The 17,408-nt window shown below is 44.4% G+C and overlaps 1 protein-coding gene across 2 annotated transcripts in view; it reads left to right on the top strand.

Moving 5' to 3' along the window:
* The window catches only part of LOC125455571 (kunitz-type protease inhibitor 1-like), a 60,564-nt gene that overhangs the window by 29,298 nt on the left and 13,858 nt on the right, over positions 1 to 17,408 (top strand). For both annotated transcript variants that reach the window (XM_059649289.1, XM_059649288.1), the window contains exons 2-4: positions 6,253 to 6,404; positions 13,886 to 14,027; positions 17,155 to 17,325. In XM_059649289.1, coding sequence (XP_059505272.1) covers positions 6,253 to 6,404; positions 13,886 to 14,027; positions 17,155 to 17,325 — 465 coding nt within the window. The remainder of the gene's footprint in view (positions 1 to 6,252; positions 6,405 to 13,885; positions 14,028 to 17,154; positions 17,326 to 17,408) is intronic.

Consider the following 17,408-nt stretch of genomic DNA (forward strand, 5'->3'; position numbering starts at 1 on the left):
TGAGTATTTTGGATATGTTGTTAATTGAGTGTACTGCTTTGTCCTGAATTGTGTTGAGCACTTGAGAGTTGTTGGAGCTGCACTCCCACAGGCAAGTGGTAATCATATTCCTGACTTGCTGCAGAAACTCAACAGGTCTGGCTGCATCTGTGGTGAAAGTAATAGAATTAACGTCCTGAATCTGATGTGATTCTTAGTTACGTTTTTTTGTTTTAATGAAGTGGTCTCTCTCCGAAACTCAAACACACAAAGCATATTGCAACAGAAACAAAGATGAAACACAATAACCCAAGCTATCTACATGAATAAAAGTTCAAAGATTTTCTACACTGTGTAGAAATATAATGCTGTTAATCTCGAAACAAACCTTTATAAATTGAAAAGAAACTAATAGCTTCTGTATGCATGAACACACCTTGTACAGTTTTGAATATATTCACCAGTATCTAACATCTCAATAGGCACTTGGGACTACAGTTATTAAACTGGAACTGTAATAGCTTCTTCCTGAAGCTTGCTTACATATACTTGGGTTTCACTACAGTGGGCCTAAATAGCCACTTTTGAGTTTTATTTAGTCTGGAACCAATGCTGGCCTGTCACTATAAGAACCTAACTCATCATATCCTTCTGTCGGGGGCACTGCTGTATGCAGTTACCCTGTTCCAAAGACTTCACAAGATGAACAAGCTACTCAAAGTTGAAAGTGAAACTAAAAATCATTGTGTCTCAACTAAGTGCATCTCCCCTAAAGTAGGAAAAATAGACACTCTAGAAACCTCTAACAAATGTTGCCTGGTATGGATGATCTTAGCTATGAAGAAAGGTTGGGTTTGTTTTCAATGGAATGCAGGAGGTTGAGGGATGACCTATTAGAAGTTTATAAGATGTTGAATGGCATGGATAGAGTGGAAAGTAGGAGGCATTTTCCCCTGGTGGAGGGGTCAATTACTAGGGGACACAGGTTCATAATGCAAGGGAGGAAGTTTAAAAGAGATGTGTGAGGCAAGTTTTTCACACAAAGGGTGCTGAGTGCCTGGAACGCGTTGCTAGAGGAGGTGGTGGAAGCAGACACAATAGCAACATTCAAAAAACACCTGAATGAGTATGTAAGTTGGAAGCAAATAGATCCCAGTTTACAGTGGAAGGGCAAAATGCAGTGGGGCAAGCTCAGAGGGCCGAAGGGCCTGTTCCTGTGTTTTATCGTTCTTTTGTTCCAGGTAATTGCAGCCAAGTTAGTCCAACGTCAGTGGTAGGGAAATTTTTGGACAAAATCCTGATGGACAAGATGAATCAAACATGGAAAGGCAGGAACTGATCAAGGACAGTCAGCTCAGATTTGTAGGAGAGAGATTCTAACGAATTTGAGTTTTTTGAAAAGCTCATTAAATATATTGAGGAAGGTAGTGCAGTTTTACGTGCCTTACATGGACTTCATTAAGGCCTTTGACAAGATCCCACATGAAAGGCTGGTCTGAATGGTAAGAGCATTTGGGATACAAGGCAATTTGGTAAACTGGATCCAAAATTGGCTAACAAGTTGGAGGCAAAGGATGATGGTAGAGAGGTGTCTTTGTGATTGGAATCCTGTGACCAGTGGTGTAGCACAAAAACCAGTGCTGGACCCTTGCTAATTGTAATGTACATTCATTACTCAGATGAGAATGTTGAGTTAGTAAGTTTACAGAAGACATAAAAATTGGTGGTGCTATTTATAGTGAGGAGGATCAGGCTACAGTCTGATACTGATCAACTGGTAAATTGGGCAGAGCAATGGCAGATGGAATTTAATCCAGATAAATGTGAAGTGATTGTTTTCAGAGGTCTATTAAGGGAAGAATAAACATAATAAATGGTAGGTGCCTAAGGAGTACTGAGGAACAAAGGGACCTTGGTGTACAATCCCTGAAGGTGCCTGCACAAGTAGATACGAGGCGAGGAACAGGGAGCAGGCGCAGCTGAACACGTGGCTACGCAGCCGGTGTAGGAGGGAGGGCTTCAGATATGTAGATAATTGGGATGCCTTCTGGGGAAGGTGGGACCTGTACAAGAAGGACAGGTTGCATCTGAACTGGAAGGGGACCAATGTCCTGGGTGGAAGGTTTGCTCGAGTAGTTCGAGAAGGTTTAAACTAGTATGGCAGGGGGGTGGGAACCTGAGCTGTATACCGGAGGTGAGAGTTGATGCAGGTGAGGCAGTAGCAAGAGGTAGACCAGCTAGTGGGAAGGAACCAAGGGATCAGTTAAAGTGTGTTTGCTTTAATGCAAGGAGTATCAGGAATAAAAGTGATGAACTTAGAGCATGGATCAGTACCTGGTGCTATGATGTTGTGGCCATAACAGAGACATGGGTTTCTCATGGGCAGGAATGGTTGCTGGATGTTCCAGGGTTTAGAACATTTAAAAAGAATAGGGAGGGGGGGAAAAGAGGAGGGTGTGTAGCACTACAAATCAGAGAGGGTATCACAGCTACAGAAGCTTCCATTGTCGAGGAAGATCTGCCTACTGAGTCAGTATGGGTGGAAATTAGGAACAGCAAGGGAGTAGTCACCTAGTTAGGGGTTTACTACAGGCCCCCCAATAGCAGCAGGGAGATTGAAGAAAGCATAGGTCGACAGATTTTGGAAAAGTGTGGTCGCAGTAGGGTTGTTGTAATGGGTGACTTTAACTTTCCTAATATTGATTGGAACCTGCTTCGAGCAGAAAATTTGAATGGAGCTGTGTTTGTAAGGTGTGTTCAGGAGGGTTTCCTAACGCAGTACGTTGACAGGCCGACGAGGGGAGAGGCCATTCTAGACTTGGTGCTTGGAAACGAGCCGGGGCAGGTATCAGATCTTGTGGTGGGAGAGCATTTTGGTGATAGTGACCATAACTGCCTCACATTCTACATAGCTATGGAGAAGGAGAGGATTAGGCAAAATGGGAGGATATTTAATTGGGGAAGAGGAAACTATGACGCGATTAGACACAAGTTAGGAAGCATGGACTGGGAGCAATTGTTCCATGGTAAGGGAACTATAGACATGTGGAGACTGTTTAAGGAACAGTTGTTGCGAGTGATGAGTAAATATGTCCCTCTGAGACAGGCAAGAAGGGGTAAGATAAAGGAACCTCGGATGACGAGAGCGGTGGAGCTTCTTGTGAAAAGGAAGAAGGTAGCTTACATAAGGTGGAGGAAGCTAGGGTCAAGTTCAGCTCGAGAGGATTACACACAGGCAAGGAAGGAGCTCAAAAATGGTCTGAGGAAAGCCAGGAGGGGGCACGAGAAAGGCTTGGCAGAAGGAATCCGGGAAAACACAAAGGCATTTTACACTTATGTGAGGAATAAGAGAATGGTCAAAGAAAGAGTAGGGCTGATCAGGGATAGCATAGGGAACTTGTGTGTGGAGTCTGAGGAGGTAGGGGAAGCCCTAAATGAGTTTTTTGCTTCTGTCTTTACGAAAGAAACGAACTTTGTAGTGAATGAAACCTTTGAAGAGCAGGTGTGCATGCTGGAATGGATAGAGATAGAGGAAGCTGATGTGCTGAAAATTTTGTCAGACATTAAGATTGACAAGTCGCCAGGCCCGGACCAGATTTGTCCTCGGCTGCTTTGGGAAACAAGAAATGCAATTGCTTCGCCACTTGCGAAGATCTTTGCATCCTCGCTCTCCACTGGAGTCGTACCTGAGGACTGGAGAGAGGCAAATGTAATTCCTCTCTTCAAGAAAGGGAATAGGGAAATTCCCGGCAATTACAGACCAGTAAGTCTCACATCTGTCGTCTGCAAGGTGTTAGAAAGGATTCTGAGGGATAGGATTTATGACCATCTGGAGGAGCATGGCTTGATCAAATACAGTCAACACGGCTTTGTGAGGGGTAGGTCATGCCTCACAAACCTTATCGAGTTTTTTGAGGATGTGATTAGAAAAGTTGATGAGGGTCGAGCTGTGGATGTGGTGTATATGGACTTCAGTAAGGCATTTGATAAGGTTCCCTATGGTAGGCTCATTCAGAAAGTCAGGAGGAATGGGATACAGGGGAACTTAGCTGCTTGGATACAGAATTGGCTGGCAAACAGAAGACAGCGAGTGGTAGTAGAAGGAAAATATTCTGCCTGGAAGTCAGTGGTGAGTGGGGTTCCACAGGGCTCTGTCCTTGGGCCTATACTGTTTGTAATTTTTATTAATGACTTGGATGAGGGGGTTGAAGGATGGGTCAGCAAGTTTGCAGACGACACAAAGGTCGGAGGTGTCGTTGACAGTATAGAGGGCTGTTGTAGGCTGCAGCGGGACATTGACAGGATGCAGAGATGGGCTGAGAGGTGGCAGATAGAGTTCAACCTGGATAAATGCGAGGTGATGCATTTTGGAAGGTCGAATTTGAAAGCTGAGTACAGGATTAAGGATAGGATTCTTGGCAGCGTGGAGGAACAGAGGGATCTTGGTGTGCAGATACATAGATCCCTTAAAATGGCCACCCAAGTGGACAGGGTTGTTAAGAAAGCATATGGTGTTTTGGCTTTCATTAACAGGGGGATTGAGTTTAAGAGTCGTGAGATCTTGTTGCAGCTCTATAAAGCTTTGGTTAGACCGCACTTGGAATACTGCGTCCAGTTCTGGTCGCCCTATTATAGGAAAGATGTGGATGCTTTGGAGAGGGTTCAGAGGAGGTTTACCAGGATGCTGCCTGGACTGGAGGGCTTATCTTATGAAGAGAGGTTGACTGAGCTTGGTCTCTTTTCATTGGAGAAAAGGAGGAGGAGAGGGGACCTCATTGAGGTATACAAGATAATGAGAGGCATAGATAGAGTTGATAGCCAGAGACGATTTCCTAGGGCAGAATTGGCTAGCACAAGGGGTCATAGTTTTAAGCTGGTTGGTGGAAAGTATAGAGGGGATGTCAGAGGCAGGTTCTTTACACAGAGAGTTGTGAGAGCATGGAATGCGTTGCCAGCAGCAGTTGTGGAAGCAAGGTCATTGGGGTCATTTAAGAGACTGCTGGACATGCATATGGTCACAGAAATTTGAGGGTGCATACATGAGGATCAATGGTCGGCACAACATTGTGGGCTGAAGGGCCTGTTCTGTGCTGTACTGTTCTATGTTCTATGTTCTATGTTCTAAACCTTTTGAGGCTCCATTATTTACTAGACTGGGTTACAACCCAATGTGAAGTAAACAAAAGCCCACTGGTGCTCTAAAATCCATTCACTCTTCTAAAAGAAATCATCATGTTTACAGAAATATTTATAAGTTGATAAGTAACTTCACTCGTACAAACTAACATTGAAAATTATCTGCACAAATCTCCTACTTTATTTTGTAGAGAGCTAGGAGCTCCATTTCTCTAGGGTACCCTTGCCCTCCCTATCATCTATGTCCCTTTTGAGGGAATTGAGTATGAAAAGTTCTCAAATTTCACATCTTCCGGCAATTTTGGGTTTGTTAGTTGTGGGGAGACTAAAGGGACAGATGTGACATGTTCTTGGTGTGGTTGTTCTAGTATGGACTGTTGTCAAGAACTGGCAATAATGCTAGTTGAAGATTTCAGCACTTTTTTTAAAAAAAAGAAAAGTTGAGAATTAGGAATCTTGAATGAAGGTGGTAGTGAGTGATGTGTAGTGCTGAGGTTGAAAATTGGAGAAAGAAACAGCAGATAAGTCAGGAAAACTAGGATTAGACTATAGGAACTCAGATTGTAGATTTTTAGAAGGTAAGCCAGGTGGAGACAACCCTGGGAAGTTGTACAGTTTTGAAATTCAGAGAAACAAAGTTTATGGCATAGGTCAATTGAAAGGTCCTGATTATGATACAGTATATACAAAGGGCAAGATATTATCCCCAATGGTTAGGACACAGTGAATGAAAGTTAACAGGAATACTGTTTTTTTTTACAAAGAAATAGACATTTATTGTGTGCATAGTTCAAACCAGCTTAGAAATTATAAATGAGAGATGCATCCCATCATGGGTAAAGACTAATTTCAGCTTCCTTTCTAATATGAAAGAAAAGCTTTAATCAGAAAGGGCTAGCTTAGCCCTTTAAGCCTATCCTATTGACAAAGAATGTCCAATAGACTGTAGAGCAGGGAAGTAACTATTTCCAAGTCATTAGTGGAAGTGCTCCATCATCATGATTCTCATACTGTTGCTGTTGAACATTGTATTTGGAAATACATGTTTTTTTTTAAAACAAGTAGATGTATGATATCTGATCTGTCTAAACCCAGTCCTGCCTATCTTAATGGTTTTTATTTTACCTTCTTTTGTAGGTGACAAGCTACCAAGGGCAAATGCAGGAAGAGATCGAATTGTGCAGCCGAATGAGCAAGTAATATTAAGTGGGTTGGCAAGCAGAGATGACTTTAGAATTGTCAGTTTTGATTGGAATCTCCTCGCCGGAGATCCCTCTGTGAAGTTAGAGGTATCTATGCATTAAAAGACCTAATAACAACATTTGAATGAATAGATTAAATTGTAATTTCTTGTATTTCAGCTAATAGAAAGGGTTTTTTTATCCTTTAAACATGCAATATCATTCAACTGATCTTAATTCATATGTCAAATGTCTGTTCAGTGTTCTGAACAGATTATTGTTATTTATCTGCTGTGTTTGTTAGCTTTCTCGACCCTACATGTCCCACATTTTTAAAAATTTGAACCCTTGCCCTTCACAATTTGGTTTAAAACTCTGTGTCTCTCTACGTCCCCAGTTATGTGGTTCACAAGGACACACTGGATCTAACGCCGTTCACCTTCCTGAAAGTACAGCTTCCTTTCCCCACGTAACTCGGCCAAAGTTCCGCACTGGAACACCAGTTCAATGTTGTTGGTATATTCGTGCTTCGTGATAACCAGATCTTGTCCTTCTCAATGCCAGTTCCCTTCCAGCCCTGTGCCCTGAACCTTAGAGTATCAGGCAGGATATACAGCTGCCTAGCATCTCATCCTCCCTATATCCACCCCTCCAACTCTCCCTGACAACACTTCTCATTCTCTCCCCATCTCTGCCTCCCACTCTCTCTCTTTTCTGCCTCTCCCAACTGTCTGTTTCTCTCTCCCATTCCTCCATTCTCTGTCTAACTCTCCCCCATTCTCTGTTTTCCCCCCCCCCGCCACATTCTGCCTGTTTTTTTACTGCACATTTTCTCTCTCGCCCGCTCGCTGCTCCCTTCCCGCTCTGCCCCTTCTCTCACTCCGTACTTTGCAGAATGAAAGCTTTATACCATTACTCACGTGCCACAGTACAGAGCGTGTCCTGTAAAGGTACAACACATATTTACTGTCATGGCATATTTGTTACCTTCCTGACAACAAATTTAAAAAATCAATATATTTTCCTTTGAGGTTTTGGCAGGTTAGTCCAGACCAAAATTTTCAATATCCCACCTTTTTAAAAATCTGTGTTCTCATCATTTTTCTGCTCTTGTGTTTTTTGTATCATTTGAGCAAATTCTATGGACCTTGCTGAGTCATAATTTTACATCATCTTGAACATGTTAAGCTTTCTTTTACCTTCTCAGATGCATTGAAGAGAATCCCAATTTTCTCAAATATCATCCTTTCGGTCCCTGATAACGACATCCCAGTGAGACTGTGCTACATTTTTCCTGGCTGCTTTTGCATGCTCTACAAAGGGAATTACGCGTTTTTTATAACCGTATCCAACATGACCACTGCAATAATAAGCAATCAAACTGCAGGAGGATACTCAGTGAGCCAGGTCCTTTCTGCAAAGAGTGAAACTTTTAACATTTCTAATTGACAGTCTTGTTGTTTTCTCTCATCAGGAATGTGGGTGTGATTTACTGGCACATCCTTAGTTTCCCTTCGGAAGGCAGCTTTGAGCTGCCTTCTTGAACCACTGTAGTCCATGTGCTATAGTAAGACGCACAGTACTATTGGGGAGGGAGTTCCAGGATATTCGGAAAATTTTGTAATAAATTTCCTTGTTGGAATGTTTTTTAAAAATTCGTTCATGAGACCTTTTTAGATGTTTATAAAATCCTTAGGGGCATGTAGAGTGTGAATAACCAAGGTCATCCCCTAGGGTGGGAAATCCAGAACTAGAGGGCATTGGTTTAAGGTGAGAACGGAAGGGTTTAAAAGAGTCATAAGGGGCAATAAAACCTTTCCAATCACTAGGTGGTACGCATTTGGAATGAGCTGTCAGAGAAGGCTGGTAACAGTTACAACATCTGAAAGGCACATGGATGGGTACATGAGTAGGAAGGGCTTAAAGGAATAAGGGCCAAATGCTGACTAATGGGACTAGATTAATTTAGGATATCTGGTCAGCATGGGTGAGTTGGACCAAAGGGTCTGTTTCCATGCTGCACAGTTGTACAACTCCATTTTGTCACAATCCTCCCAATACATTAATTACACACCCATTTTTCAGCACTTGGTTTAAAGCCTTTTATCGTATGTTATTTCATTTGCTTATCTAAATGGCTCATAAATGTCTTGTGGGTACTGGCCTATACTTACGCTGTTGAGGCAGTGAGTTTTATATGCTCTGAACCCACAAGCTGAGGAAAAAAATTGCCTCCAACCCCTTCTTTACTTTAAAACTGTACCCTTCTACTAAGGGGAAGTGTTTCTCCCTATCTACCCAGCCTGTGCCCCTCAGAGCATTGTACACCTCCCGTCAGATTCCCCCTCAGCCTGCTGGGCTATAAGAAAAGTGACTCCTGCCTATATTGTGTGTCTCTTGGCTGAATTGCTGCAGCCCAGGCAACATCCTGAGGAGGTCAGTTCTAGCCTTGGGCAAGTATGTTTGGAGTTTGCATGTTCTACCTTTTGTCTGTGTGGGTTTCCTCTGGGTTCTCCCATTTCCTCCAACAGTCCAAAGTTGTGCAGGTTAGGCGGATTGGTCATGGGAAATGCAGGGTTACAGGGATAGAGTCGGGGCGCAGGGGGATGAGTCTGGGTAGGATGCTTTCCGGAGGGTCAGTGTAGACACGATGGGCCGAGTGGCCTGCTCCAATACCGTAGGGATTCGATGAGCTGGGCCTCAAATTCTGGAATTGTCCGGTAACCATTGCCAGCCCTTCGTACCTCACCATCCTCCTTTTAAAACACTCCTAAAACCTATCTCTGTGTCACCAAGGTTTTGGTCATCTGCCCTACCACCTCCTTATTGGCTTGGTTTCAAATTTTTTTTAGACTGCTGTGAAAGACATTATTAATCTGTTAGAGGTGCTATGCAAATGTGATTTGTTGCATACAGTTTTATATGAACTACAGGCTGCAATAAAATTCAGTATTGAGCCCCACCCTAGTTTCAGTTGGAAGTGTGCTGGGAAATCCCAGCAGTATAACTGAGAAAGTCAGCTGGGTCATTTTGATTATGGTTACATTGTGTGTGTAGATGGCAGCTGCTCTCATTTATATTGCATGTAAGTGTTGGCATAACACATTATCAAGATGTTCCATTATCTCTGCTCTTTTGATCTGCCCTGGTGATTTGTTTGTATCTGAGTTTGCCCTGCCTTGGTTGCCCTGGTGACATTACAGTGTGATGTGGTGTGATGTGATACTAACCGAGCTTAAACATTTCGTGGAAAAGCGTCATGTTTGAGTCTCATCAGTGACATCTTGTTGCCCCACCCCAAGCCCCTCTCTCACCCTACAATCCTCTTGACCTCCTCTCTCCTCCATACTTTTTTTTCTTACACCCACCGCTCCTTCTCTTCATACAACACCTCCCCACTCTCCCAACCCTCCTCTCCCCTTCCATCTGTCAATCCCTCCCTGCTTCTCGCTCAATTTCCCTGTTCACCACCTTCCCCTCCCCCTTCTCTCTCCTATTTCTGTTCTCCCACCACCCCCCCCCCCACCCCCCCCCCCCCCCCCCCATTCCTCTGTCTCTGTCTCTATCTCTCCTTTCTCTTTAGGTCACCTCCCCTCTCCTGTCCCAGGTTTTACTGTGTCTAGATGCTGTTTGAGGAGAGGGTGGGTCACAAGGTTTCTGCGAGAGTAGAGCTTGGGTTTTGCTCTAGTTTTGTGGTTTGATACCTGTGTATTATTAGTGTCAGAGAAACTGAACCAGCCAGTCTAACCAGTGCTGGATTAAATAGCTGGTAACATGCTCTAACCTGAGCTAGTCCTGCCCGTGCTCTTGCAGTGTCTGACTAAATCTCAACAGTGTACTGGATTCAGGATCTTTGCTCCCAGGTTACATTGACAGTGATGTTAACTCTGTACCCCATGACGACAGGTTGGGAAATAGGGTGATTGCCTAACCATCAATAAATGCAAACATTACCCTGAACCCACTGCGTATACGCCAACCTTAGTTTTTGTGGCAATGGTTTGAAATCCATTGTTATCGAATTTTGAGGAGATGGGCAATTAAATTGAGTTCCTCAGGTGCAATTTGGAGCCTGACTTACATTTGGTAAGTGCTGGCTGAGTATTCCAGAAATATGTACAGTAAAATGGAGACTGAAGATGACTGCTTCTGAAGTTTATACTTATGGTCCTTGTTGTGGAGCAGGAGATTATCTATACACCCTGGCACCTTAGGGAAGACTTGAGCTTCCCCGCTGCCTATTTGAACATAGAACATTACAGCACAGTACAGGCCCTTCGGCCCTCGATTGTTGTACCGACCTGTCATACCAATCTCAAGCCCATCTAACCTACACTATTCCATGTACATCCATATGCTTGTCCAATGACTTAAATGTACCTATAGTTGGCGAATCTACTACTGTTGCAGGCAAAACGTTCCATTCCCTTACTACTGAGTAAAGAAACCACCTCTGACATCTGTCCTATATCTTTCACTCCTCAATTTAAAGCTATGCCCCCTCATGCTCGCCGTCACCATCCTAGGAAAAAGGCTCTCCCTATCCACCCTAACTAACCCTCTGATTATTTTATATGTTTCAATTAAGTCACCTCTCAATCTTCTCTCTAATGAAAACAGCCTCAAGTCTCTCAGCCTTTCCTTGTAAAACCTTCCCTCCACACCAGGCAACATCCTAGTAAATCTCCTCTGCACCCTTTCCAAAGCTTCCACATCCTTTTTATAATGCAGTGACCAGAACTGTACACAATACTCCAAGTGCGGCCGCACCAGAGTTTTTTTGTACAGCTTCACCATAAACTCTTGGTTCCGGAACTCGATCCCTCTATTAATAAAAGCTAAAACACTGTATGCCGCCTTGCCGCCCAGGTTGACAGGGTTGTTAACTTTCAAGGATCTGTGTACATGGACACCGAGATCTCTCTGCTCATCTACGCTACTAAGAATCTTACCATTAGCCCTGTACTTTGCCTTCCGGTTACTCCTACCAAAGTGCATCACCTCACACTTGTCTGCATTAAACTCCATTTGCCACCTCTCAGCCCAGCCCTACAGCTTATCTATGCTAATGTCCTCTCTTCTGCCAAATCTGAACCTCTTCCCTCATGATTTCGGGGACTATCTCCAAGAGCTTCCTACTGTATGTTCTGCCAACTGATGGCTGTGAAATGGAAAATAATATCATGGATTGCTTGACACCAGCCGTTTTGGGTATTTCCCCGGCACGCCTCTGTACGTAACCATAATTATTGGGCCCACTGGGTCTTGTATCATTGCCATATTCCACACTACACATGAGCCTGTACTTTTAAACAGCTGCCTGACATTAATCGCACATGAGGGTTATCTTTATAGCAGAACATCCTCCCCTTCCGTCACTCACTGTGTCAAATATTCAGTGCAGTCACTCTCTTATGGGGATGTAGTGGACAATGTCATTAAGCACAGAAACCAGACAGCCCAGCTACTCTTTTTTTTTCATGTGGTATCAATAATCTTCAAGACATATGACTCAACAGAGCTGACTGTCTGGTGTTTACTGTGTAGACTCAACATAGGGCAAGCCATAAATAGCATCAGTTATATCTTGAATGGAAACCTTAAGCAGACTGATTTGGTGTCAAACCAAAAACTAGATAAATACTTGCAGCTAATGACCAGGGCCCCAAATGATATCTCTTGCCGATTGTTGGCTTTCTAATAATAAAAGGGCCAGTGTCTTCTCAGGAATTGCTTCATAGATGTTTTAAGTGGGTAATAAGTGAAAGTTTGTGCCGTCAATGAGCTGTCAGCTACGGTTGATGCTTTCTGGCATTGCTAATGTAGAGTGGCCATGGATCAGTGTCTACCGCTCTTGCCTGTGTCGGGAGGTTGTGGGTTTCTGCTTGGGAGCCTTGAGCCTGCTATCTTGACTGATGGCCAGTGTAGGACGGAGCTCCGTTAAGAGCAAGAACTCAGTTTTAAACTAAGATTGTAGGTGATGCTGCCAAGGCCAGCATCAGTGACCTATCCCTACTCGCTGTGTAACACAATGCCCCACAGAGGGCAGTTATGAGTCCAACATATTACTGTGTTCTGAGCAGGATGTCGGCTAAATTGGGTAATGATGGTAGACTTGTAACCCTGAAGGGCATGAATGAGCAAGATAAGGTTCGGGTTAAATCCTTTAGCTATTACCAAGAACAGCTTTATATTCGATTTCAATCTGAATTATTAGCAGAGATAGGCCATTCAGCCCCTGAGCCTGCTCTGTCATTAATTAAGATCATGGCTGATCTGATTGTAGCCTTAAATCTGCATCCCTACCAACTTGGGGAAGTCGGCCCAGTGGTATTATCGCTTGACTATTAATCCAGAGAGACCCAGGTAATGTCCTGAGGACTCGGCTTCAAACCCCACCATGGCAAATGGTGGAATTTGAATTCAATAAAAGATCTAAAATTGAGAGTCTTATAACAACCATGAAGCAATTGTTGGAAAAGCCCATCTGGTCCCCTAATGTCCTTCAGGGAAGGAAAGTGTCATCCTTTCCTGGTCTGGCCTACATGTGACTGCAGACCCACAGCAATGTAGTTAACTCTTAAACTGGCCTCTGAGCAATTAGGGATGGGCAATTATAATGCTGGTCTAACCAGCAATGCCCACACCCTGTGAATGAATGGAAAAAAAAACTGCTAATAACTTCTCACCACTTGCTCAATCAGGATCTGTGCACTTCTGCTTTTAAAATATTGAAGGACTATCTTCTTGAAAAGCAGAGTTCCAAAGACTCATGATCCTCCGAAAGAATGTTTGGTTCTTGTGGAAGGAGCTAGAACTAGGCACCACTCTTTAAAAAATAAGAGCCAAACATTTAGGACAGAGATGTGGAGAAAGCTTTTAGAACCATAAAGATATATAGCATGGAAGCAGACCCTTCGGTCCAACTTTTCTGCACCAACCAAAGGTCCTAAATAAATCTAGTCCCAATTGCCAGCATTTGGCCCACGCTGCTCTCAACCCTTCCTATTCATATACGCATCCAAGAAATATTGTTTTAATTTTTAAAATTTGTTTTAATCTATTAAATGTTGTAATTGTACCAGCCTCTACCACTTCCTCTGGCAGCTCATTCCATAGATGCACCACCCTCTGCCTGAAAAAGTTGCCCCTTTAGGTTCCTTTTAAATCTTTCTCCTCTCACCTTAAAACATCTTCAGAACTCTGCTTCCACCAAACTTTGAGGAACAGAATCTGTGGATATTTTTAAAGCAGTGGAATATAGATTCTCGCTCGGCAAGGGCTGAAAGGGTTTTTTTTTTTGGGCTGAGGCAGAGAATACGGAGTAATCTGAAGATTTTTATTGAATGGGGAAAAGCCAAGAGTGGTGGGAAGGGGTGCCTGTGGAACAGTGTAGCCTACTCTTGTTCCTAATCACAGGGAGGGAAATTGTCCTTTCATCTCAAAAGGACAAACACTGCTTTAGCACAGGAGCTAACGCCTGACTCACTTTCCAAAACTCGGTCATCACTGGCATTGCTGCTGAAGGCAAAGTTCTTGGAGTCCGAAAGGATGCATGAAAGTTTGCTCTGTTCTCTCTCTCTCCTCAGAAAACTGAACATCAGGATGAGCGGCTGGTGTCCAACTTGAAGGTGGGACAGTATGTCTTTCAGCTGACTGTCACAGACACGGCTGGCCAGAAGACCACTGACAATATGTCCATCACCGTCCTCTCTCCTGAACAATCAGAGGGTGAGTGATCCAAATGGAATTTATTCACTCCTGCCCACTGCTCCTTCTCACAATGAAACATGTACAGAGCCATACCTGGATCGTGCTAGGATTACAGGGCAAAGATCTGGACTCTGATTATGAAAAGATAGTGTTGATATGCAAATTGTGATTCAAAGGAATGATCTGAAAAGGAGGAGGATTAGATGTTTCAGGATGGAATGAACAGGCTGGGGTTGTTTTCTCTGAAAGAGAAGTTGAGAGGCAACCTGACAGAGATGTTTAAAATAGGGGCTGGATATGAAGGGCAGAGTGATTCTATTTCCGTATTGCAGTCTCAGGTCAAAACCTGGACTCAAATGTAAGAATACTTTCCATATTAAGCAGAGGTTCACCTGCACATCTGCCAATGTGGTATACTGCATCCATTGTACCCAGTGTGGCTTCCTCTACATTGGGGAAACCAAGCGGAGGCTTGGGGACTGCTTTGCAGAACACCTCCGCTCGGTTCGCAATAAACAACTGCACCTCCCAGTCGCAAACCATTTCCATTCCCCCTCCCATTCTTTAGATGACATGTCCATCATGGGCCTCCTGCAGTGCCACAATGATGCCACCCGAAGGTTGCAGGAACAGCAACTCCATTTTCCACTTGGGAACCCTGCAGCCCAATGGTATCAATGTGGACTTCACCAGCTTCAAAATCTCCCCTTCCCCCGCCGCATCCCAAAACCAGCCCAGTTCGTCCCCTCCCCCCACTGCACCACACAACCAGCCCAGCTCTCCCCCCCCCCCCCCCCCCCCACCGACTGCATCCCAAAACCAGTCCAACCTGTCTCTGCCTCCCTAACCTGTTCTTCCTCTCACCCATCCCTTCCTCCCACCAAGCCACACCTCCATCTCCTACCTACTAACCTCATCCCACCTCCTTGACCTGTCCGTCTTCCCTGGACTGACCTATCCCCTCCTACCTCCCCACCTATACTCTCCTCTCCACCTATCTTCTTTTCTCTCCATCTTCGGTCCGCCTCTCTTTCCCCCCCCCCCCCCCCTATTTATTCCAGAACCCTCACGCCATCCCCCTCTCTGATGAAGGGTTTAGGCCCGAAACGTCAGCTTTTGTGCTCCTGAGATTCTGCTGGGCCTGCTGTGTTCATCCAGCCTCACATTTCATTATCTTGGATTCTCCAGCATCTGCAGTTCCCATTATCACTGTAAGAATACCAATGTGCCAGTCATGAAAGGTTGCATTGCAGGTAGCAAGACTTTAGAGCTAAAACAAACTAAGCATTGGGTTTAAAAACAAAGTTGCTGGGAAAGGCCAGCAGGCCAGGCAGCATCTTTGAAGGAAAAAACAGAGTTAACGTTTCATGTTCCTTCCCCAGAACTTCCTTCCAGCAACTTTGTTTTTGTTCCTGATTTACAGCATTCACAGTTCTTTCAGTTTTTATAAGGCATTTGGTTTTTTTTTTCAACAATTGAATTGAAAAGAAGGAAAATTAGGTTAAACCTGCATCTAACATTGATTAGACCGCATGTAAGAGAGCTTCATGCAGTCCCTGCTCACCATCTTTTAGAAAGGACGCAGAGCCAATGGTGAGGATACACAGATAATTCACAAGAGAAATGTTTGAGTATAAATATCAGCAAAGAATCGACAGGCTGGTTGTTCTTTTCTTGAAACTGAAGGCTACAAGATGACCTGATCAGGATTTTTTAAAATTCAGAAAGGTTTTGATAGCGTGGGAGAATGCTTCTAGTGGGCAAATAGCAAAACTGGAGGTTCAGTATAAAAAGGTCCCTGGTACGAAACAGGGAGAAAACCATTTCACCGAGAGAGTAGTGAGAATGTGGAACTGTCTACCACAGGGAGAGATTGAAGGGAATAGCATCGATGCATTTAGGGAAATGAGACCCGGATGTTGGGGAGAAAGGAAGTACGTTGTTCTAATGCTAGATTCAGACAAGGAGAGGGAGGCCGCAGTGAAGCATAGATATCGATTGGCTGATCTGTTTCTGTCAGGATCTTCATAATCCTAAAACGGTCAATAAATCTAATAATGAATTCAAAACAAACATATTTGGTTAGAGAGAGCTGTGAATGTGGAGTACGTACCCCACAAGTTACCGGAAGAGAGCAAGAAAAACACATGAGGAAGAAAGGACTAGGCGATATGTGAATGGGGTAATATAAAGTAGGGAAATGCAAAGTTATTTGCAGCATGTAAGGAGGTCATTTGGCCCACTAAATCCAAGCCAGCTCCTTGCCAAACAATCAGTGAATCCCAATGCCATTGCTTGTTCCCAGAGCCCTGCAAGTCAATGTGTTTTGAGCTCCCATCTGATTCCTTTTGGAAATCGATGATTTATTTTTTACTTGGACAGTGGGCTTCAGATTGTAAAATGTGAGGCTGGATGAACACAGCAGGCCAAGCAGCATCTCAGGAGCACAAAAGCTGACGTTTCGGGCCTAGACCCTTCATCAGAGAGGGGGATGGGGAGAGGGAACTGGAATAAATAGGGAGAGAGGGGGAGGCGGACCGAAGATGGAGAGAAAAGAAGATAGGTGGGGAGGTAGAGAGGGGATAGGTCAGTCCAGGGAAGACGGACAGGTCAAGGAGGTGGGATGAGGTTAGTAGGTAGCTGGGGGTGCGGCTTGCGGTGGGAGGAAGGGATGGGTGAGAGGAAGAACCGGTTAGGGAGGCAGAGACAGGTTGGACTGGTTTTGGGATGCACTGGGTGGAGGGGAAGAGCTGGGCTGGTTGTGTGGTGCAGTGGGGGGAGGGGACGAACTGGGCTGGTTTAGGGATGCAGTAGGGGAAGGGGAGATTTTGAAACTGGTGAAGTCCACATTGATACCATATGGCTGCAGGGTTCCCAGGCGGAATATGAGTTGCTGTTCCTGCAACCTTCGGGTGGCTTCAGATTGTTACCACTTGTTACACTGTTGTTAAAAAAAAATTCTTTGCTATTTTGTATCCTGACCAATATCCTGGTGGGAGGGATGAGGCTTTTGGGATTGTCAAGGCTGGTGTTAATTAAATGGACTGAATGGCCTGTTTCTACAATGCAGTTTCTTTGTAATACCAACCCCACATGGTGATTCATCCATCTGTATTGACCTCTGCTGTTTCCCCCTTTCTTCTAGAATACTGTAAAGCAGACAAGAAGGTGGGGCCTTGCCGAGGGTCCTTTCCTCGCTGGCACTATGAAGCCAACAAGGGGAGCTGTGAGCCCTTCACCTACGGTGGCTGCAAGGGCAACAAGAACAACTTTGTGGGCGAGACAGAATGCCAGCAGGCGTGCAGTGGTGTCAAAGGTCAGTTGGCAAAGGTTGAGAGAAGCAGCACCTGGGCATCCAGCACCCTGCATAAGTTCTGACAGCTAGTTTGGGGACACGAT

The sequence above is a fragment of the Stegostoma tigrinum genome, chromosome 10 (assembly GCF_030684315.1).
Source record: "Stegostoma tigrinum isolate sSteTig4 chromosome 10, sSteTig4.hap1, whole genome shotgun sequence".
NCBI lineage: Eukaryota > Metazoa > Chordata > Chondrichthyes > Orectolobiformes > Stegostomatidae > Stegostoma > Stegostoma tigrinum.